This window comes from Tenrec ecaudatus, chromosome 16 (genome assembly GCF_050624435.1).
Source record: "Tenrec ecaudatus isolate mTenEca1 chromosome 16, mTenEca1.hap1, whole genome shotgun sequence".
NCBI classification, from domain to species: domain Eukaryota; kingdom Metazoa; phylum Chordata; class Mammalia; order Afrosoricida; family Tenrecidae; genus Tenrec; species Tenrec ecaudatus.
Window position 1 is genome coordinate 810,056 of NC_134545.1, and position 21,534 is coordinate 831,589.

At 61.0% G+C, this 21,534-nt stretch overlaps 1 protein-coding gene across 1 annotated transcript; it reads right to left on the minus strand.

The window, feature by feature from the left end:
- Positions 1-814: 814 nt before the first annotated feature.
- Positions 815-21,096, minus strand: MMP17 (matrix metallopeptidase 17). The gene is made up of 10 exons (XM_075533643.1): positions 20,927-21,096; positions 15,277-15,409; positions 14,410-14,539; positions 13,029-13,312; positions 12,641-12,817; positions 11,239-11,329; positions 8,526-8,608; positions 8,287-8,439; positions 2,657-2,914; positions 815-1,762 (listed from the first exon to the last, which is right to left on the minus strand). The coding sequence occupies exons 1-10, from the start codon at positions 21,062-21,064 to the stop codon at positions 1,404-1,406; spliced, it is 1,806 nt and encodes a 601-aa protein (XP_075389758.1). The 5' UTR covers positions 21,065-21,096; the 3' UTR covers positions 815-1,403.
- Between the last annotated feature and the right edge of the window lie 438 nt (positions 21,097-21,534).

Below are 21,534 nucleotides of genomic sequence, written 5' to 3' on the forward strand. Positions count from 1 at the left end.
AGTCAGACCTGAGACATGAAGTTCCACGCTGAAACACCAGGGGTGCCCTGAGTCAGACCTGATACATGAAGTTCCATGCTGACACCCCAGGGACGCCCTCAGTCAGACCTGATACATGCATTTCCACTCTGAGACACCAGGGGCGCCCTCAGTCAGACCTGAAACATGAAATTCCACGCTGAGACACCAGGGGCGCCGAGTCAGACCTGAAATGCTGTGCTTCTGGCAGCCCTCCCAGACCAAAGGTGGATGCCTCAGCCATGACTCTCAATCTCTTAGACATTTATAGTAGTTGCCATGCTGACAGGCAGTTAGCTGGCTGGGCTAATGAATGTCTGAGCCTGGGTAGGCCAGAGCCTGACCCTGGTCAAAACGTGCTCTGAGAAGACGGTCTTGAGTGGAGTAGCCCCTTAGTTCCACCTCAGGCTAGCGACTGGCTCCCAGCATCAGAGATGACTACTGTGTCTACAGCCACTGGACCAGAGGCAGGTCTGGACTGACAGGAAGAGAGATGGCCAAAGGTGGCACCCTGGACTCTCTGTTGGGCAGACAAGCCCCTGGGAGCTGGGACATGCTGGTCAGCAGCATCCGGAGTGACCCCAGGGCACCATGGGCCCACCTAAAACTTGTTGTCCACCCCATGTGAGAAAGGCGATGTGATGTCCCTCCCGGGCCTCAGCTCTCCCATCTATGAAACAGGTCTAAGAACACTAAAGGGTAGAGGATTCTGGAAGATGCAGATGAATGCAGGCTTTCCTGGAAGCCCCCCCCCCCAACTCCCTGCCCATCCCAGGGGTCAGAGTCTTTGGAGACTGAAGGATGCCCCAGTGTGAGGGCATCACAGAGCCAAGGCAGAGCCTATACAAAGCCAGAGGTCATGTTTGTCCCAAACGCGTCACAGGGGGAGGTGCCATGGCCTATCCTGGCGCTCATCGGTGTGGGTAGGGGCTGCCTTGAGGCACAGTGACCAGCAGCCCCCAAGGAAGTCAGGGATGGAAGCCCCCAAAGTGAGTGTCAGGTGGTCGAGGTGGCAGTGTGCACACACGCAGATGGGGTGGCAACACCAGCCAGGGGCCACCCCAGCCCCCCTCAGGCAGGGGCCATCTGTACAAGGCTGGTGGCTGCGATTAAGTGAGCCGGCCCTGTCCCCTGCATCAGTGAGGGTCCCCATGGCCCAGGGTCTCCCTGCCTTCCCACCCTGGTAACCAGATGAGCCTGGTGGAGCAACGGCGCCCTCTGCTGGCCGCCTCCCAACCCCGCATGGCCTGGATCAGGGCCTGGAACCCGCCTGCCCTTATCTGCAAGGTTGGCTTCTGCTTCGGTCCCTGGAGTGGGGCCATGCCCTGGCCAGCCCTCTGTGTCCTGGGCTGCCCTCTATTCTTTCTTCAGGCCCCGGCCAGCTGTCATAGCGTCTGGGCCCATGTCCACAGTAAGCATGGTGGCAGTGGTGGTGGTGGCAGCAGCGGGAGCAGCAGCAGCAGCAGGGCAGCCAGCAGTGTGCCTGGGCCCCTGAGCAGCGGGGAGGCCAGGGAGCTGCAGGAGCAGACCTCGTAGCCATCCTCAGAGCGGCTCTGGTCGTGCTGGCCCGGTCGGGCTAGTGCCCCGTCCTCGAGGTCCGAGCCTGTGCCCTCAGGGCTGCCAGCCTGCAGCTCCTCACAGACAAGCCAGTCCCGAGCTGTGGACTTCGGGTACCCAGGTGCCACCTCCAGCTCGCTGTCCAGCACCTTCCAGTAGTCCTTGCCACGGAAGAAGTAGGAGGCACCTGGGCAGGAAGAGGAGGGGCGCTGAGCTTGGCCTGCAGCAGGAGGGACTCTAGGTAGACAGCAGGAGGTGTTTATGGTTGTGTGTATGTTGGGGGGATATATTTGTGTGTGGGAGTGGGGGTGCTCAACCCCTGGGTGAAGCACCTCTGCAGACAAGCAGGCAGGGGCTGGTGGTGATGTGATGGTAGTGGTGGTGTGTGTGTATGTCTGTGTGTACCCCAGGCCCCCTCTGTTCAGAACCCACCCGCCAGCTATCGGATGCCTAGGCACTGAGGATGGTTTGTGTCTGACCCTCTAACCTAAAGGTGGGTGATCTGAACCTACCCAGCAGGGCCCTGGTGGCACAGTGGGTTACATGTTAAGCTGCTAACCACAAGGTGAGCAGTTTGAACCCACCAGCTGCTCTGTGGGAGAAATATGAGGCTGTCTGCTCCTATGAAGGTGCACAGTCTCAGAAACTCACAGAGGCAGTTCCACTCTGCCCTGCAGGTTCACTGTGATTCCTAATTGACTCAATAGCATTTTTTCATTGCCTTGTAAGAAGTGTCTAGCAATCTGCCCCCATTAGGACCACAACTAAGCAGCCTCTACAGAGCCCAGCCTGATACAGGGGTCACTGTCAGTTGGCATTGACCCCACCACCCCCGTCCTAGGTGTTGGGGAAACAACTTTCTGCTCCAGATTGGCAGGCTGGCCCTCTGGCAGGGGTGTAGGAGGTGAGGTCCAGCTCAGGAATCCCTCACATAAATGATGGGGGTGGGGAGTGGCTGCAGCAGGGTCCATGGAGGGTCCAAAGCTCAGCAGAGGGAGGGTATCTCCCTCCCCCCCCACCTCCATGGCGCTAGCACCCTGTCCTCAGCCACCGTCAGACCCAACACCCCAGTGGCACTCACCGTCAGACCAGCGCATGGCGTCATCGAGCGCGCTGGGGACGCCCCTCCAGGGGGGGGTCTGGGCAGGGTAACCGGGGTCCATGCGCCTTGTGTGGTCATCATAGCGCCAGTGCAGCTGGTCCTTAAAGAAATAAGTCTTGTCATTGTGGGCCCAGGAGAAGACGGCGTCCACACCGCCCGGCGGGAGGCTGAAGTCGGAGATGGGCCTCGGGTATCCTTCCTCTACGTAATTGTCCTTAAACACCCAGTATCTGTCTCCTGGGGGCGAGAGAGAACACTTAGGAGAAGGCCGGCGGGGGGCTGCCCTGCACGCCCCCCAGCCCACCCCAACACCCCCTGTGGCTTCAACATGGGAGTTCCAGGGGTGTCCAGGACATGTCCTGAGCACCATGACAGGCCTGGCATGGATCTGTGCAGATGGCCTGGGGCCACCGTCCCCGAGAACCACAGTGCGGAGGGGCTGGGCTCTCCTGCAGTTTGGAGGCCAGAGGTCATCGAGCAGGTGTGCTGGGCTAAGCTTTTGGGAAGGCTCGTCCAGCATCTGATAGCCCCAGGTGACCGCAACTCATGGCCCTGGGCCCCTCCCATCTGCACCCCATCTTCACACGGCCATGTCCCTTTTCCTTTCCTAAAAGATCACCAAAGCCCCCACCCAAGCTCCTGGAGGCCTCGGTGGGGCTCCCTGGACGCCAGTCTGCACAGGGCAGGGAGCCGCGGTGGGCCTCTCGGAGCAGCTGGTGGTTTGAATGATGCATCCTTGCGGCTAGCAGGCCCATGCGTACCCACGGCCCCAGCAGAGTTCCGTCGAGAGGCCTTGCTCCAGCCCGAGGACCACCTGCCCCTGCGTGACCTCTTTTACTCAGTGCGCCGGCCACACCCACAGGTGTCAGGGGCCAGGGCGTCCACACGTCTGCTTGCAACAGGGCGGCTGTACAAGGGACAGGCGTGCCCTGGCAGCACCCTGGGGAATGGACCACTGGGAAAAGCCATGGACAGAGCGCCTCTGCCTGCTGCTCTTCTGCCTCCTGACTGCCAGCAGGGGCGCTAGAAACCCCAGAGAAAAGCGGGCCTCCGTGCAGCAGCTGGGCACCCACAGCAAGGACTTGGGAGACAGCAGAGGCAGACCCACGTGTGACCCGCGGGGCCTCGGCCAGAACCGAGGCCGACCAGGGACATCAGGACCCACAGCAGTGGGCAGTCAGGGGGAGTGCCGACAGGGCTGGAGCTGCCTGGGAGTGGAGGATCACGGGGAAGCCATCTACCGGCTGTGAGTCCCCTCTGTCGCGTGGCTGTAGCACACCCAGGTGAGGTGCTTCCAGGAACATTACTGCTCACGGGTCCCTTGGGTCTCAGCTGTGGGAGGCCTTCCTTGCGGGCGTCCTGGGCATTCCCTGGCCTGGGCAGCCCTCACAAGGCACCTATCCTGTCCAGCACGAGCCTCGCGTGAGTTAGATGCAATTGGGATTTAGACAAACACTACTCGGGGCTGGCCTTAGTGACGTGGCAGAAACTTTTTTTCCAAGCCGGCCCACATCCACAGAACAGGATTCCCACGTGCACTGGGGGTGATGGTGTGTGCAATCAACCTACAGCAGGTGGTCTCTGGGGCCTCCCCACAAGACCTCCCCTCCAGCTTTACCGTGGAGAAACCCAGAGGGCACCCCCAACTGGTGCCCACCCTGGGAGGAGGATCATGCCACCTCTGCACTATACACCCCCACCCCCAACTGAGGATGCCAATACCGTGAGTTAGCCCGAGAGGTGGGCACCACGGAGGCTAGACAGGGCGGCCCTGGGAAAGGGCTGCCAGCTGAGACACTGGAACGTTCTGTGAGGCCAGGGCAGGACATGGGGCGCAGGCTGGGGCTGCCGGGAAGGCTCCGTGTCAGACTTCCCCTGAGCACACACCAGGGAACACAGCAAACACGGCAGGAGGTCAGGGAGGGGTGAGCCTGCAGGACGCCCGCTGGGAATCCTGGGGCGCCAGAATCCCATTTCAAAGAGCTTGCAGCCCGGGAGGGAGGACGTGAGGCATATTGCTGAGGGAAGAAAGCAAGGGGCCCGGGCAGGCAGAGCTCAATGGCACCGAGGCGCCCACTGCAGCGCTGCCCACTGCAGCCGGCTGGCGGAAACACCCGGGTGGCACCAGCAGAGGGGACAGGCGAGATGGGGTGCACACGGTCGGGGGCAAGAGGGAGGTGCAGATGCACATTGGGCAGCTGAGCCTTGAAGGCATCATGCTGGAGAAACAGTGTCCGTCAGGTGGCCCGGAGTGTGGACAGAGGTGGCAGAGAGGGCGCCGAGGAGCCAGTCCACTGCGGCTCACAGGGCAGAAGGGAGCTCCCCGGGGGTTGCTAAGGTGGAAGCCTTCAGGGCAGGAGCTGGCAGCCTTACGCTCTCCCATCAGGGGAACTGCTCCTGGGCTGGACTGATTCACGGAGGCCAGCAGCCCAGTGCTTACTCCAGTACCAGAGGTTCTTTGTGATGACCAACAGTGGATACGTGACCCCGAGGGCACGATGCTTGGTGACTGAGAGCGTCAGCCAGAGAGGAGGACCCTCCGGGAGATGGATGGGTACTGGCTGAGCAAGGGGCCCACACCCAGCGAAACCTGCGAGTAAAGCACAGGCTGGGCTGTTTCCTTCTTGTGGGATGCTAACACTGAGGGAAGTAAAACTGGGACTCACTCCCTGGCTGGTGTGGAGGGAATCTGGAAGACTAGTGTTCCATGGCAGGAAGACCACCACTCTGGTAGTTGGAGATGCAGTCCAAGTACATTTCCTGCGGTAGTCTATTGTTTCCACAGTTTCTCCCTTTAAAGCGAGCGCATGGTTGATTCTGTCTCCCTATAGAAGCAGACATGCCTATTGGCCCTATTTCTTCCTGTCGCCGCGGCATCCAATCCAATCCAATTCCTCTCGTACTTTCCTCCAATAGCAGATGGGCATAGGGGTACTTTATCCCCAGTGCTTGGATTCAAAACATTTACCATAAGCCTACATTTTTGGCTACATTAATTCGGTCATGAAGTTTTGCCTTGACAGCTTTCAATGTATAGAAAATAACCATGCCGCTCATGTGACTCTTTTGAATTTTATACATAAAACAAAAGGGGGAATTGTGGGAAACAGAAAGATTTCTCCCAAGTCGTCTCCCAGAAATATAAGTTTAGACTTAGGACACTGCTTGCAGGGAATGGTAAATGATTGTCAAGTTACCTCCCTGAAGGCAGTCAGCTGCCAGACTACTGTCTGGTCCCACCACAGGTAGGGCCCACTCCCTGCTGTTAGGGACAATGGGCTACTTCTCCCTAAATGCTGGTAGTCATCAGTTTGGTCCCTGAAGGTGGGTTTACACCCTACTGATAATGGTTTCTATGGAGATGCAGAGAACAGGTCAAACAGGCTCAGTGACATCCAAAGTTAGGCTGCCATCCTGAATCTAGGATCTGCCCATCTTGTCACATGTGTAACCCCAAATACCTCCCCTTCCTATTACGTGGATGCCCCTAGACCACCCCCTCCCATTACTGTATTACCTTTAGCACAACCCTTTCCTGTGAAGTATGTCTTCACCTGTAATTAGAGGGCTTGCATGTCCCCAGAGAATATAAAAGCCTTGGTTAGCAATAAAGATCTCTCCCTCCCTCCACATGGACCACCGAGCGGGGCTGAGGTGAGCATGCTACCATGAAATGTGTCTGAGTCCATGACTTCAATCTCTCTCTGTCTCTCACGCTCTCTATGACTTCACTGTAACCTTTACTTATTATTGCCGTACAACTGTGCCACAGGAGCCGTGGCGATGTTAGGGGTGGTACCCTGACACCGTCTGTGGTTTGAGCGGTCACTCCGGGTCAGAACCGACTGCACGGTGTCTGACAGCACCACCGTGGGGGATGCAGAGGGGCGAGTTTGAGGGGCTTTAATGCTTTCTTGGTGGAAACAGTGCAGGTGCTCATGGTGCCCCTGGAAGGAGCAGGCACCCAAGTGGCCACCACCATGGCTGATTGGCAGGTCCTGCAGCCAAGGGGGAGGCTGGTGGGGAGAAAGATGCTGGAGCGTTCTTGACTTCCTCAAAGGAACACGGTATCCCCTATTTCTGTGGGAACACACGACTGAATAGTGTCCCCTCAAACCTCAGGATGAGACCCTATTTGAAAACAGGGGCTCTGCAGGGGTGACCAGTCAGGCTCTGGAGAGGTCAGGGGCCCTGATCCAGTGACGAGGGGAGTCTCCCTCGGGAGTGCCTGCCAACCTCCAGGTCGGCGACTGGAGGACAAAGAGGAGGCTGCCTGGGAAACCCAGTGGGGCCGCGCTGCCCCACCCCACAGGGCCGCTGTGCAACCCACCACTTGACGGCAACAGTTTCCTGAGAGGAGATGGCCACATGGCCATGGAGCCACGGGGCAGAGGCTGGAGAGATGGGCCCCAAGCCCAGGAGAGCCTGGAGCCAGCAGGAGCTGGAAGGGACAGGAAGGACAGCGGAGGGCAGACCTGCTCACACCCCGTCTCTGAGACTGCCTCCAGAGCCCCAGCGGAGGGGAGCCCCATGGCATTCTGGGCCACAACTGCACCCTGCACTCTCACTAACAGCACACACTGCACTCTCACACACTAACAGCAGTTACCAACACACATGAATACAGCACACACATTGCCACACTCACACACGGTGCACACTCGCACTTACACACTGCACTCTCACGCTAACAGCATAGTTACTAGCACACACAAATGCAGCATACACACACTCACACACTAACAGCACATTTACTAACACACACAAATGCAGCACACACACTCACACACTAACAGCACAGTTACTAACACACAAATGCAGCACACACACGGCGCACACTCGCACTTACACACTGCGCTCTTACACTCACAGCACACACCTCTGTCCCGCCACATCCCACAGAGAAGTGTCTCCACTTGAGGAAGAAGGTACGTACAGCAGGGACAGACACGGGGCCGGTGTCGGGGGCACCGGGGCTGGACAACTGCTCATTTCACCAGGGACCCCGATTCTACCAGAAAGCTCCCCAGCTTTACACATTTTTCACTCCCAGTTTAAAGTTCAAGTGAGATGTGGGCACGGTCAGGGTCCCCACCGTGAGGGCCTGCCTTAGGCAGCCAGTCTGGGGCCCACTCTCAATGGAGGGTGGGCATCTGGCGGGCGGCAGGGTCCCAGGTGTGACAGGTTCTGGCCCCTAGGCCTTACTCAAGGGGGAATAGGATGGAGGCTTCATCTGGGGTCCCCTGGTGCTCACCAGACAAAAGGGGGTGTTCTGGACGACACCTCGAAGCCCACACGCACATAGAACACGTGTGACCAAGGAAGCCTCACAGCCCTCCACGACTGGCAGGACTCAGTACCCAGCACCTGCAAATAGGTGCTTACGGGGCAGCCCCTAACCCACCCCATGGCCACCATAGGAGACTAGAGCTAGGCTCCCGGCTGAGGGTGCTCATGGTGCCCCAGGGCCATGGCACTGGCTGTTCTTGGTCCCCAACCCTGGGCCACCCCTTTGCGACACTGGCTCAACCTGTTGGGTCATTGCTGGCCTGCAGGGCAGGGGCAAGCGGCCAGCAGCCCAGCCCTCACGGCCCCGCTGTCCGGCCCACCTTTGAAGAAGACGATCTTGTGGTCACTGGTGCGCTCGTACACGGCGTCCACACCGTCCAGGTGCAGCGGCAGCCCCCGCCAGAAGCGGTGCATCTGCGCAGGCCACAGCGACACCAGGTGCCGGTCCCGCGTCAGCCGCCAGAAGTACTTGCCTGTGGGGGCAGGGCGGGGCTGTGGTCACTGTAGGGATGGGGCCCAGCAGGGCGGGCACCGCCAGAGCCGCCCGCCCACTGCCTACCTTTGAAGAAAAAAGCCTCGCCCCGGATCTGCGCTACAGCATCGAAGTGTGCACTGCACCTGTGAGGGACATCCTTCCTGGGCCTGTGGGAGAGAGCCGCGTGCTGGGGGCGGGCATTCTGGGGGCAAGGCTGAGCCTGCTGGGGACAATGAGAGCCATGTGCTGGGGCATGCTAGGGGAGGCGCAGAGCCTCTTGGTGGGGTGAAGGAAGGTGCTCTGTCCAGGGGAGGGGCCTCCTGGGGCGGGCAGAGAGCCATGTGCTGGGGACGGGGCAGAGGGCCTAGTGTGGGCACTGCACTGCTGAGAGAAGGCAACTGGGGGTGGAGGGCTGGGTGGGCAGGGCAGCGCCCGTTAGGGGAGGCGCATGCTGGAAATGGGGCAGAGTGCAGGGTGGCGGCAGTGTCTGGGGGACAGGCCCTTCCCAACCCCCAGGACTTGCACAGGAGCCAGCTGCCTGCCAAGTGCGCTCAGGGAAGGTGCCAAGAGGAGAAGCTCTCTGAAGAAATGCTTCTCATGAGCCCGGCGGGGCAGTCGTCTCTGAGGAGGGGACTTGAGCGAACACGCCGGCCCCCAGGGGGCACATACACATGGCTAAGCTCTCGGCTCTCACCCAAAGGTCAGAGGGTCAAGTTCACTGAGAGGCCGCTCAGATGAAAGGCCTGGACATGTGCTTCTCAGAAAGCAGTCCCACAAACCCCTTGGGGTGAATCCTGCCCTCGGCACAGGTCCCCACACATCAGGGTCCCACTATGTCCACTCTGAACACAGGGTCCCCACATCAGGGTCTCCTCTGTGTCCATTCTGAGCACAGGGTTCCACACATCGGGATCCCCACTATGTCCACTCTGAGCGCGGGGTCCCCACACATCAGGGTCACCCTCCTTTTTACCAAAATGCTAGACATCTTTCCAATTCCACACCTCAGCCCTCAGCCTCCCCACACACACACCTGGGAGTCACACATGGCCTGTGACGGAAAGGCTCAGAAACAAGCCAGATGTCCAGGGACCAAGTGCTTTATGAAGTGTGCTGGGCAGCCCACAGCACTGACGCATGGCCTTCTGGGGATGCACAGGGCTGAAGCCGGGCATCAGTACTGGCCCTGCCACCGGCAGTCCCTGGTCATCTCGTCTGCTCCGAGTACCTCACTCAGTTACAGTCTGCTTTGGGTCAGTCCTTCCTTGGACTTGTGAACTTGACCCACGAGGGAAAGGACATGCACGGCTCAGCATGCACCACAGGGGGCCTGCGGGTGTCACCACGAGGGCCAGGTAACAACCCCCTTCTTGCTGCCTCCCAGTCACTGTGGGCTTGGGGGCTCCCCAATCATGGTAATCACCTTGCTTTTGCAACACTGTTCACCCCCAAGGGCACACCCCTAAACACTGCACATCACCCTCCCTAGAGGCTCAGTTGTCACTCACCACAAGGTCGGCAGTTTGGACCCACCGGCTGCTCTGCAGTGAAAGACGGGGCTTTCTCCTCCGTATGCAGAGTGATAGTGCGGACACCCACAGGGGCTGCTCTGTGCTGTCCTGCAGGGTCACTGGGAGTCAGAATCGGCTGGATGGCAGTGTGCTTTTTCACACCCTACTTCCTCTGGTTTTTAAACTTCAGACCCACGGAAGCTCTCTCTTTCTTACACACGCACACACACATGCACAGCCCACTGGGCTGAAACATGTATTTTTTATGCTATGTGGAAAATCCCCAGGAGGATACCCGAGTGACTGACCTCAGTGTGTGTGGGGGGGGGCGGGTGTCCGCGGTGAGCAGAAAACACAATCCCAGTGTCATTCGTTCGGACGTTGTGTCCTTGGCATGCATCACACAGCCAATAAATAAACCGGGATGAGAACAAAAAGCCGGAGCTTCACTTTCTGACCTTGGTGGAGGAATTGGCTTCAAGATCCATGGCCAAGCAAGGAAGGCACAGAGCCACAGTGTGCAGCCGAGGAAAACCCAGGGAGAACATGAAACCAAGCCCTGACACCCACCGTCACCCACTGCCACCCTGTAGGATGGCGGGGAGGGGAGCCTGTTCCGTGGGGGTCCCCAAAAGTTAGCTCAGAGTGTGGCATCAAACTACTGGCCATTAAGCACTTAACCACTGCGCCACCAGGGCTATTGGAGATAAAAACCAAGCCCAACCCACTGGTGCTGATTTGGTTCTGACTCATGAAGACCCTGTAGGGCTGGGCAGAACTGCCACCAAGGATTTCCAAGGCTGCCACTGTTACAGAAGCAGACAGCCTCATCTGCCTCCCAAGGAGCTGTTGGGGGTTCAAACCAGCAACCTTTTGGTGAGCAGCTGAGCACTTCAACCATGATGCCACCGCTGAAAGAACAGCGTGAAACACTCACTGGCTGGCTTCATCATCACCTAAGTCCCATTCATCAATTCCCACTCCTGGCCACCCCACAGGACAGGGGGCACGGTCTACCTGAACGCAGACAGCTCGTCTTTCTTCCGAAGAGCAGCTGGTGGGCTCGAACTCCCAGCCTGGCTTTTACTTAGCAGCTGAGTGCTTTCACTGAACTCTCAAGGAGACTCCCAGGGCCCCTCAGGAGCCCCATGAAAGACACTACAATGCAGTTAGCCCAACGGTGAGGCCTCTGCACTTGAAGAAGGCGCTGTGTGGGGACCATCTGTCTGGGATGGGTCAGGAGCTGCTAGCGGCAGGGCTGGCCCCCAGTGTCACCGCCCACTTACAGCATGCTGGACCGGTTGCCGGGCGGGTCTGGCAAGGGAGGGGGCTCCTCAGGCTCCGGGGGCCCGGTTGGGGAAATGGATTCCCTCACACCTGTGAGTGACAACAAGGAGAGCATGCAGTGAGCCGTGAGATGCCTGCTAACCGCCGAAGGCCACCCATCCTTCTTGGGCCCAAAGCCACACAACTGATACGCAAGGAGCCTCCCCCCAGCCAGGGGCTGCAGTAGGCAGAGGCTCCTGTCCCTTGTCGCAATATGAGGACAGAACCTACCACAAGTTTCACACCCAGGTCCCGAGTGTCCCCGCACTGACTCTGGGCGTGCACGCCACAAACGGAGAGCAGGGCTCCCCCAGGAGCCTGCACCACACTTCACCACGGCACAAGGGCAAGCAACCCGAGTGTCCACCCGCAGACAATGCAGACACAAAGCACGGTGTGTACACGCATGGAGTATGACTCAGCCATAGGCAAATGAAGTCACGCCAGATCCTACATGTGGCTCGGGGACGCCGAGGCCCGGGCTAGCTGGTGCTCAGCTACCACTGCCCACCACCTGGGAAAGGACACATTTAGAAGGCCCTGCACAGCATGGGAGCCAGATGTGGAGCAGAATTCAAAATCACCAAAGACACCAGACTTACTGGTCAGAGAGAGACTGGTGGAACCCCCAAGGCTAGGTCCTTAGTTACCCTTCACGTCAGGAACTGAACTGACCCCCATCCCTCATGGCTCGATTTTCAGCCAGTCAACGGACAGGCCTGTCAGATGAGCAACAGCACGAGGGAGATAGAACCCTCGACTGTCTCAGAAGGTCAGCAGTCTGAGATCACAGACGTAGCACGTTCCCAAGGACAAAGTTGGGATAGAGCGGGAAAAGAGAAATGGAAATAGGAAACGCGGGGAGGAAGCGGGGTGTGCGTTGCTACTGCAATGAAGGGATTGCAATGACTGACGTGAAACAGAATGTGCAGGAGCTGGTGAGTGGAAAACAGACCTTGGCCCGAGGCACAATCAAAAGGTGGAAAACAAGGACAATAGGGCAAACAGGAGGGGCTTCAACAAGTTCGTGGAAGGATTCCACGATCTTTCCACTTCAGATTCCCAGGAACTTCCAAAGACTCCTCCCACTTAGAACAGGGGAAGCAGTCAAAGTTGATCTGGTATCTGGAAATCTGAGGAGGATACAGCTTCCCTGAACCCTGCACCCCAGCTAGGGTTGTGTCCATGGGACCCGCGATGTGTGCCCAGCAGACCTGGGCCGGGGCTGGACTCCAGGCTGGGTCTGTGGGTCATGCTGTGCCCATTCAGCCGGAGAGCAGGGGCTGAGAGTTACCAGCTCTGACAGGCACCCATGTCCAGCAGCACCCTGCTCACCACCCTTGGTCACCCGGGCCGGCTCACCGTAGAGCTGCCAGACTCTCACTCTGTCCTCATAGGGCAGCCCATAGCGCAGCGGGTCACCCACTGGGCCCTGGTAGTACGGCCGCATTATGGACTGGGCAGCAGCGACATGGCTCAGCCCGATGGCGTGGCCAAACTCGTGAACAGCCACCGCAAACAAGTCCATCCCGTTGGCATCTGGGGGAGAAAGGACAGGTGAGCACAGGTTGTCCCACCCAGGCCCTGCCCCTGAGCATGATGGGAGATCAGCAGACCACGCAGGTTGGAGTCAGGGGCCCTCTTTCCAGACCCGAGTGTCACCCAGGGTGAGCTGTATGGTCTGAGATGGGCGGTGACGGCCCCCTTCGCCCCCCACACGACGTGGGAACACCGGGGCAGGAGAACCCACCCGAGGAGCGGAAGGTCCACGCCTCGTCGTCGTCGAAGTGGGCGTCGCCCGCGGCGCGGTGGTTGCCGGGGAGGAAGGCGTGGGCCACGGTGCCGCCCGGGCCGTCGAACGGGTAGCCGTCATCGTGGTCAGCCCTGGAGAAGTCGATCTGTATGTCCGCCGCACTGCCCGCCACTTCGTGGAAGTTGAGCGGCGTGATGTCGCCCCAGACCTTGAGGGCGTAGTACATGAGCGCCCGCACGGTGTCACGGCCGAGTGGCGAGTCCCGCGGGAACTTCCGGACCCTGCGGGGCAGGGGTGCACCACAGAGCTGGGTGCCTGTGCCTGGCAAAGCGCCTGCAGGGTGAGCACCCTCTCCACCCACACCCCCGCCCCCAGCAGGCACAACACACCCAGCGCAAACATGCCCCTTTCTGCTCGTGCCCGTGGAATGCGAACAACCCCAGGTGGGCCCTCCCTAGGGGAGGAGCACACCCTCCTGTGGCCACACCCCGAGTAAGCACACCTCTCGTGGGCACGCCCCGGGGGTAAGCCCGCCCCACTGTGGACACGCCCTCCTGGGGTAGGCCCGCCCCAAGGAGCTCCTTTCTCTCTGAGCCAGCTAGAGACAGGACACTGGGGCTGATACCCAGCCAGGAGGGTAGTGGAAGCTCATCTTTTTGCTAAGGGAAGGATATGAGGTACAGGTGGGCCAAAGCCGCTGGGCCAACAAATCACAATGCGTCTCCTATCTTGGCCCACCTGCCCCAATCTACCAGTTCCCACCTGAGAGGGCCTTGTGGCTATCTCACCTGAACTAGGCTCCTTGCCACCCCACCCCACCCCAGCTGGCTCTGACTTGGGGACAACCGAGAGCTGAATAAAAACCCAACCCCCAAGTCACTTCCACTGAATTCATTCTGACTCACACCCGTCCTATACAGGGCTTCTGAGACAGAGCCCCATCTTTCTCCCTGGCAGTGAGTGGCTGGTGGGTTTGGACGATGGACCTTGTGGTTAGCAGTCCCATGCAGAACCCGCAGAGCCACCAGGGCTCCCTGAAGGCAAAATGTTGAGGCTGATCCAGCCGGTCTACCAGAGGCTGGCTGCCATCCACTCAACTCTGACTAATGGCAACCCTTCCTGGGTCAGAACAGCCCCTGCCAGGAACCCTCAAAGTCGAGTGTGGGAGTCCTTGCGAGAGACCCAGGAAGACAAACATATGGGGAGGAGGCCCCCCTCCCAGGAGATGGGAGGTGGAGTTCTGGGGAGGTGCAGCCTTGCTCGAGGGCATGACCGCATCTGCAGACCGGAAGATCTCCCAGGATGACAGCCTGGCTCAGGGAGCCGAACCCCCGCTATTTCCACCAGCGTAGGGAGTGACGCCTCATCCCATCCCCACCTCCAGGACAAGTTTCTCTTGTTCCACTTGGTCGGTGCGGGGGCCTGGCGCCTGCGTCGGGTGGGGTCCGGACTGGGGAGGTCGGGGAGCGAGCAGCGTGGGGTCCTCATCAACGCCAGTGTGGCCTCGTCTGTGTATGGGGGGGGCAGGCAAGCAGGGGTCAGGTCGCTGTCCCGAGTCCACCCCCTCCCTTCTTGCCGCCCACCCTGGTCTGGTCTGGGGGCACCAGGCCCGGCCCTCAGCCCCGCAGGCCTGCTGAGGGTCAGACACGGACACAGGAGGACCCACTTTTGGGTTGTGTGTGCACACTCTTTCATGGACTTGCACGGGAGGATAGTTATTACCTTACAGCATGGACACAAACACAAGTCAATCAGAACAGTGAGCAGCAGGGCCCTGACCAATCAAAAAGGGTTTGGTTGAGCCTCAGCCAATCAGAACGTTCACCAGCACAGTATTGCGCTATCAGAATGGATCTGACAATCCTGACCAATCAGAAGGGGCCTGTCTGGGCTGGCACATTCCAAGGCGCACATTGCCACCAGGGTTGGGACGCCCATGTCTGTGCACAGATGTCTATGGCTTCCCTGGGGGCAGTGCTGGTCAGCCTTGGGTGAGCAGGAAGCAGGGGGTGTCACATGGACACCGGCTACAAAGTCCTTTCTCATGGACACTGGGTGCTCTGGAAAGGGGCATCTCCAGTGGTATAGCCCCTGAGCAGGGGGGCAGGTGGTGATTGAGTCCCAAACCCCAGGCTGCATCTCCCATGCAGGCGGGAGAGGGGCAGTGCTGGGGTGGGGGTGCAAACATGATGAAACAGCAGGACATCAGGGTGGGCGACCTGCCTTCACTGTCCCCGGAACTGACCCAGCACGCCAGTGGCCTCCAGGCCCCCGAACCGCTGCATGGCTGTAATGGCCTTGGACAGCTCCTCTTGTGTCTGCAGCTGCCCTGTAGAGGGGTCAGCTGGTGGCAGGTAGCCAAACCTGCTCAGCCACTCCTGCAGGCAGAGAGATAAGTGTGTGGGGTGGTGGGGGTCTGACCCCCTGCAAAGCCCCGCATGCAGCCCACAGGCACCTCTGGCTTCAACCTGGGCTATCTCCCAAGCACTGCCAGAGCACGCTTTGCATGCACAGGGCGGCCCTCGGACTAAGAGCTCAGGTGCAGTACAGAGCCTGGGTAACTGCACCTTGCACTGGCCCCTCCCACCGGGCAGCAGAAGGCCCAGGGACTGCTGAGAAAACAGAGAAGTCACAGCTGGTGGCAACACTGGCCTGAGTCAAGCAAAAAACCAGTCCTCGGGCCTACCGCAGCTGTGGGTGGTAGGCCTTCAGGGAGCGCTGGGGCGCACAAGTGTACACACACACACTAGCTCACACTCACACACAGGGTTCATTCACACCCCCCTGGCTGCAGACCCATAGAGCAGCCTGGGTTCCAAAGTGCCCCCCAGGGAAGGGGCTGCCTCCCCCCAAGCTGCTCTGGGGGAGGATGGGTGGTGGGCAGAGAGCCCTGGGAAAGTTTTGAGCTGACAGAAGTTGGATGATGGGTCATCCTGGTCGTCCAGCAGTCTGTGGTCTCAGTCCCTCTGGGAAGCCTCCACTGGTCCCCAGGGAGACCCTGCAAGCCCTGGACTTCTGAGCAGCTTCCCAATCACCTCCTGGAGACCTCCACAAGAGGATGAGCCCCAACAGGTCTGAGGGTACACAGAATACCAGGAGGGGTGCTTGCTTGTCTGGGGCCCCACACCCTCCTGTGTCCTGGAGGCTCCAGGAGCGCGATCAAGCAGTCCCCAACCTGGGGGCCAGGAGTTCCTCACAGCAGAGGGATGGGTGGGAGGGGCAGGGAGAATGGGCTGTCTCACACTCTGCTCTGAATCTGTGCTTACCCTGATCCCCTGGGGGGAGGGGCACTGGGACCTGTCACTTGGATCTTCCATGGGGAAGGGGTTGCTGGGACCTCTGTCACCCTGATCTTCCAGCGGCTAGGGTCCAACTGTCCTTGGCCTGGTGGATGAAGGCCTATTACAAAGCCAGCCCAGGCTACTGAGCAGTTGTCCAGGGGACTTAGGTTAACCAGGCCGAGGCTGAAACCTGCACAGGGCGGGCGTTTGGGGGCACTGCGAACCTTCCATATCAGTATCTTGAAGTGAATATGGATGGAAGCACACCTGGCCGCCCTCCTTGGATGTGCACCCCTCCCTCCCTCCCCACCATCCACCGCTGTGGTGCTCCAATGGGGTGTCCTGTGTGGGCCCATCCCTAAGGTGCCCCAGTACCTGCAGTGCCCGGCTGCTCCTCTGTGGCCTAGATGCCCCTGCCCCTCAGTGGCCCCTGCCCACCCAGCCACTCCCACCAGCTGTCTGGTCCTGCCTCTGCCGTCGCCAGGCGACCAGTTGGTCGGTCTCCAGGGCAACGGAGGCTGCTGCAGCAGGCGGTAAGGGGAACCTTCCAGAAGGCCCCGGGGAGGAGCACTCGGAAGGGAGACCATGGTGCTCCTGACCCCACGGCCCCTAGGGAAGCCACCAAGGAACATAAGCGGGCCATTACCGCAGATGGGGAAGGTGAGGCCTATGCAGGGTCCCACCTCCCTCCCTGTGTGGTTTCTTTCCTCTGTAGTGGATCACCGCTGGTTCTAATGGACTCTTACAAACCGCTTTCAAGAGGTGTGATTTAAACGCAGTAAACTCCACTTTAGAGTCTTCACTGGGCTATGTCAAGCCCACTGTTATCACTGGGGAAGGGCTCTAGTGTGAGGAGCCTCAGGACCACCCCTGAGCCTGTACCCCTGCATGAGGAGTCCCCCCTTTGAAGCTCTGGGAGGGGTGGGGCCTGGCCCCCAAGCTGCCTGCTTCACAGCCTATTTCACAGCTGGTGAGCAAGGCTGAGGCTCTGAGCCCATGGCGGGACAGTGGTCACACCCAGGCTCCAGGGCTCTCAGATTTGGTGCCAGGCCCTGGGACTCCCCAGCTCCTCTGCTCCTGGCCTCTCAGGGTGCAGTCTGACAGGTCAGAGGAGCCAGAGACCTGCCCACCCCACTCACATCAGGTACACACAACTTCCACATCGGTGTCTCCCTGGGTGGTGGGGGGAGGGGGGACGGTGCTCACAACTGCCCCGGATATCCGGCCACCTGGATCATCTTCACAGGATACCCACTGGTCAGGTACCAGGGGATCACGAGACACAGCCCATTGTTGCCAGGAAGGTAAGTGATAAACGAGGGTTAGTCCCATGAATAAATGGTCAGAGGTAGAGATGAGGCCACACAAGGTGACAGTCCTCAGGGCAGTGCTCTCATGCCCCCCCCCCCCCGAAGCTGCTGTGAGGTTTGCCTGGCACACAGTCTCCCTCCCCTGCTGGCTGTGGACAGTATCACCCCATTTCCCAAAAGGAAGAAAACAGGCCCAGAGAGGATGGGCCACACAGCCAGTAAGTGGCAGAGTGTGACTGAAGAAGCCTCCTGACTTCAAGGAAGGCTGGGCAGAGGGGTGGGACGGTTGGGAGGAGAGGGGACAGGAGGGCTGGGGAGGAAGGAGCCAGGAGCTGGGAATGGAAAGATGAGAAGGAGGGAGGGGCCAGGAAGTGTTCCAGGTGGTGGACTGCAGTGAAAGTGGCCAAGCAAGAGCTGGCCCGGGCAGTCCCAGGAAGTTGGCAGGGTTGGAGAGGATGGCAGTGCCTGGGGAAGATGTCGGGGTGCAGTAAGTGATGGCAGGGGCTGGGGAAGACATTGGGGTGCAGTAAGTGATGGCAAGGGTTGGGGAAGATGTTGGGGTACCGTGCATGATGGAAGGGGGGCTGGGGAAGTTCTTGGGGTACAGTGCCTGATGGCAGGGGGGCTGGGAAGAAGATGGGGTACAGTAAAGGATGACACGTTGAGGAAGATGTCAGGATGCAGTAAAGGATGGCTTGGGAAATTGTTGGGGTGCAGCAAGGAGCTGGCGCGCAGCAAGGAGCTGGGGCTAGATCCCAGATTCTAGATCTGCCAGAGCATGGTCCTTTCTCTCAGTGCCCCCACCCCGGGAGCCTGGTACATAGTTGACAGCAGCTAAGGTGACAGGTGTATCAGTCGTCCCCCCTCCCCTGTGGTACAGACCTGCATCCAGAACCTGGCCAGTGTTGCTCCTGACCTTGGGCCGCAGCTTCTGGTCCTGGAAAGGCCCCTAGGAGCTCCTCCATATACCATGACTCTCCCCTAGAGCCCCACCTGGCTGGGCACAGAGAGCATGTACCCAGAGAGTGGGCTAGAGGCACTCCTGATGTGACATGGGCATGGTGCAGGGCTCACAGGTCGGCTCACACATGGGGGCTGTTGCCACCGCGCCCAGTTCCCAGCCCCTTGATTTGGAGCAACTTAGGTGGACTGACACACGCTCTACCCCAGCCAGCTTCCCATCACACAGAGTCCCAGTCACAGCCAGGTCTGGGGCAACAGCACCCCACGGATACTTCTCCCTGAACAACCTTCCAGAAGGACCTCCTGGGCCCAAGACCCCTCCTCTGCACCTGCGTTCCCAGGTCTGCTCAGACCCAGACCTGAAACCAGGGTCCCATTCACATCAGGCCATGGGGACCAGGAGCAGAGCTCACGCTGGAGGAGGCGGTGAGTATGGGCACTGCTGGCTTGGAGGTGGGAGCAGAAACTCCCAGGCACTCTGCAACCCCAAGGACACTTGAGGCTCTCACCACAGCTGCACGGCTCCTGGATGTCCTGGCCTGTGGGCTCCTGGGCCGGCGACGGTGCCCTTCCTGGGAGAGTGGTCCCCAGGGAGATGTGACCGCCCCCCCTCCCCGCGGTAAAGGACACAGGCCTGCATGCTCTCTCTCCGGGAGGGGTCTATAGCTTGAGGAGGGAGAGCCTTGGTTGGCGGGGATGCAACTCCACCCAGGAGTGCAGCCACAGGCAGGCGGACACAGCACCTGCCCCTTTGTCCCCCTGGTGGGCCAGCCATGGTGGGGGTCCTTAGGCGCTTTGTTGGGACGCTAATCTTTGCTGGGTAGGGAGGGGGTGTGGGGTCGTCCACCGGACGCCGGCCCAACGCTGTCTGGAGAGCCGAGTGAGCTTACAAAGGGCCCTTGTCCTCGCTGCAGCCCCAGACCTGGAGTCCATTGGGTCTGGCAGGGGTGGCCAGGAGCCCCGCCCCAATCCAGCCCCTTCCCGCCCCCACAAGCACCGAGCGCCGTTCCCCCAACGGCCACCAGAGGCCACCCTCTGCCCGTAGGAGCCGCGCTCCCTCCCGGGCTCCGCCAGCCGGCCCGCAGCGCCTGCGCCTCCACCCGCCCCGCTGACCCTCAACCGCCTGGGCTACTGGACTGGGCCGGGTCCCAGGCCAACGGCTCCCAGGCGCGGCCGTGGCTGGTCCTCAGGAGGTTGGGGTCCCGGAACCAGAGGGAGCAGGTCTGGCAGGTGCAGCTCAGGCACCCTTTTCTGGGGAGGGGTGCGGAAAACTTCATAGCCGCCCGGGGCCTGACCGCAGGCTCGGCGGGTCGGGGCTTCTCGAGCCCACCCCGACCTCCGCCCGGCGAATGCCTCTGCCCCTTCGGCCCTAGCGGGGCCCGAAGACTGGGGCCTTGCTCTCCTGTGTCCCCACCCCAAGCTGGACAAGTCACCCCCAGGCGAGCACCAGGGATACAGGGGCCAGGGACCCCCACTTCTAACGAGGCGCAGGGAAGAGGCAGGTGCGCGAGGTCCGGGCGCGTGGCCGGGAAGCGGCATTGGGCGCGGACACAGCTTTCCCTCTGACCGGCCGCCTCCTTCGGACCTGTGGCCACATCCCCGAGGGTCTCCCCATGCCTCCCTCCCTCTGGAGTCTTGGAGCCCCAATGCCCGAGAGCGGGGGTGCGGGACGGAGGCGGCGTCCCTAGTTTGGGGGACAGCAGGGAGGCAGCTCCAAGGAACCTCCTTGTCCATGGCCCCTCACCCGTCTAGGTGCCGCGGACACCCACAGTCCGGGCAGAGGGGGAGCCCAGCCTCGGGGTCTGCACGCGAGCGGCCACTGCCCCCACCAAGCGGGAGTCCACGCGGGCGGGATAGCCGGAGGCTGGGGGACGCTGGGGAGGGCATAGCTGCGTGCACGCCTGAAAAGGGGCTCTCGTTTGGTTCAGGACGGAGACAGTGGGTGTTGGGGAGCGGGGGGGGGGGAGACAAGCGAAGGTGGGCGTTCTGGAAGGAACGGCGGTAGCCAGCATCGCGCACTGTGGGGGCGGGGAGGCCGGCGCCCACACCCCGCAGCCCCGGCTCAGTGCGAACCCTACACTCAACCGGGAGCCGCTGTGGGCGCCGCCGAGCGCACCCGGCCCGCTTGCCCTTCCTTCCAGACCCGCGGGCAGGGTCTCCGGCCGGGCGCCCCCACCTCGCTGTCCGGGCGACGGGGCCGGGCGGGAACCTGCTCTCCCCGCCCAGGCCAGAGCCGGCCACGACCGGGTCAGGCTGCCCCTTGGCTGAGTCCGGCCTCGGCGTTCCGGCCGGGGAAGTGGGTGCGGACGCGCGCGGGGGGCCCCCTTCTCCGCGCACTCACCACTCCCAGGCTGAGGTCTTCAGCGCGGGGCGCGGGCGCAGCGCACCCCCCGCGGGCGGCCAGCGCGAGCAGCAGCAACAGCAGCGGTGGCGGGGGCGGCGGGGCGCGGGGCGCCGGGGGCGGCGGGCCGGGCCCCATGGCTCCGCTCCCTACTCCGCGCTCTGCTCAGGAGGCCGCTCCCGCTGGACTGAGCCCCGCGCGCGCTGCGCTCGCCTCCAGGCGACGGGGCGGGACCAGGCGATGCTAATGTATGCTAATATGCAAAAGCAGCGGCGAGTACCGCCCCTGCCTTAAAGAGCCCGCGCAGCTGCCTGGAGGGGGAGCCAGGAGCTCGGCAAGCGGGGAGGCGGGCCGAGCTGCGCGGAGCCGGTCGAAGTGGTCCTGCGAGCGCCCGAGCGAGCCGGCCGCCGGGCTGGGCCCGGGGCCGCGACGGAAGAGCGCGGGCTGGGGGCCTGCAGCGCACCTGGTGGGCTGGTGGTGGAGCCCGCGCACCGCGCAGCATCCGGTGGGGGCGGGGCGGGTGCCTGAGGTGTGGAGTGTGGGGTGTGGGTGGGCTGCAGACCCCTGCAGGCTTGGTGAAGGGTACGTATTAATAGCTTTGTAACTGG

What these genes read in the sequence shown, in the direction of transcription:
- MMP17 (XM_075533643.1), bottom strand. Translation starts at nt 21,064, where the DNA reads ATGGGGCCCGGCCCGCCGCCCCCGGCGCCCCGCGCCCCGCCGCCCCCG. An exon ending in GGCAACCGGTCCAGCATGCT is followed by an intron (nt 8,609 to 11,238) that starts GTAAGTGGGCGG and finishes TCTCTCCCACAG; the next exon opens with GCCCAGGAAGGATGTCCCTC. An exon ending in CAAGATCGTCTTCTTCAAAG is followed by an intron (nt 2,915 to 8,286) that starts GTGGGCCGGACA and finishes TCTCGCCCCCAG; the next exon opens with GAGACAGATACTGGGTGTTT.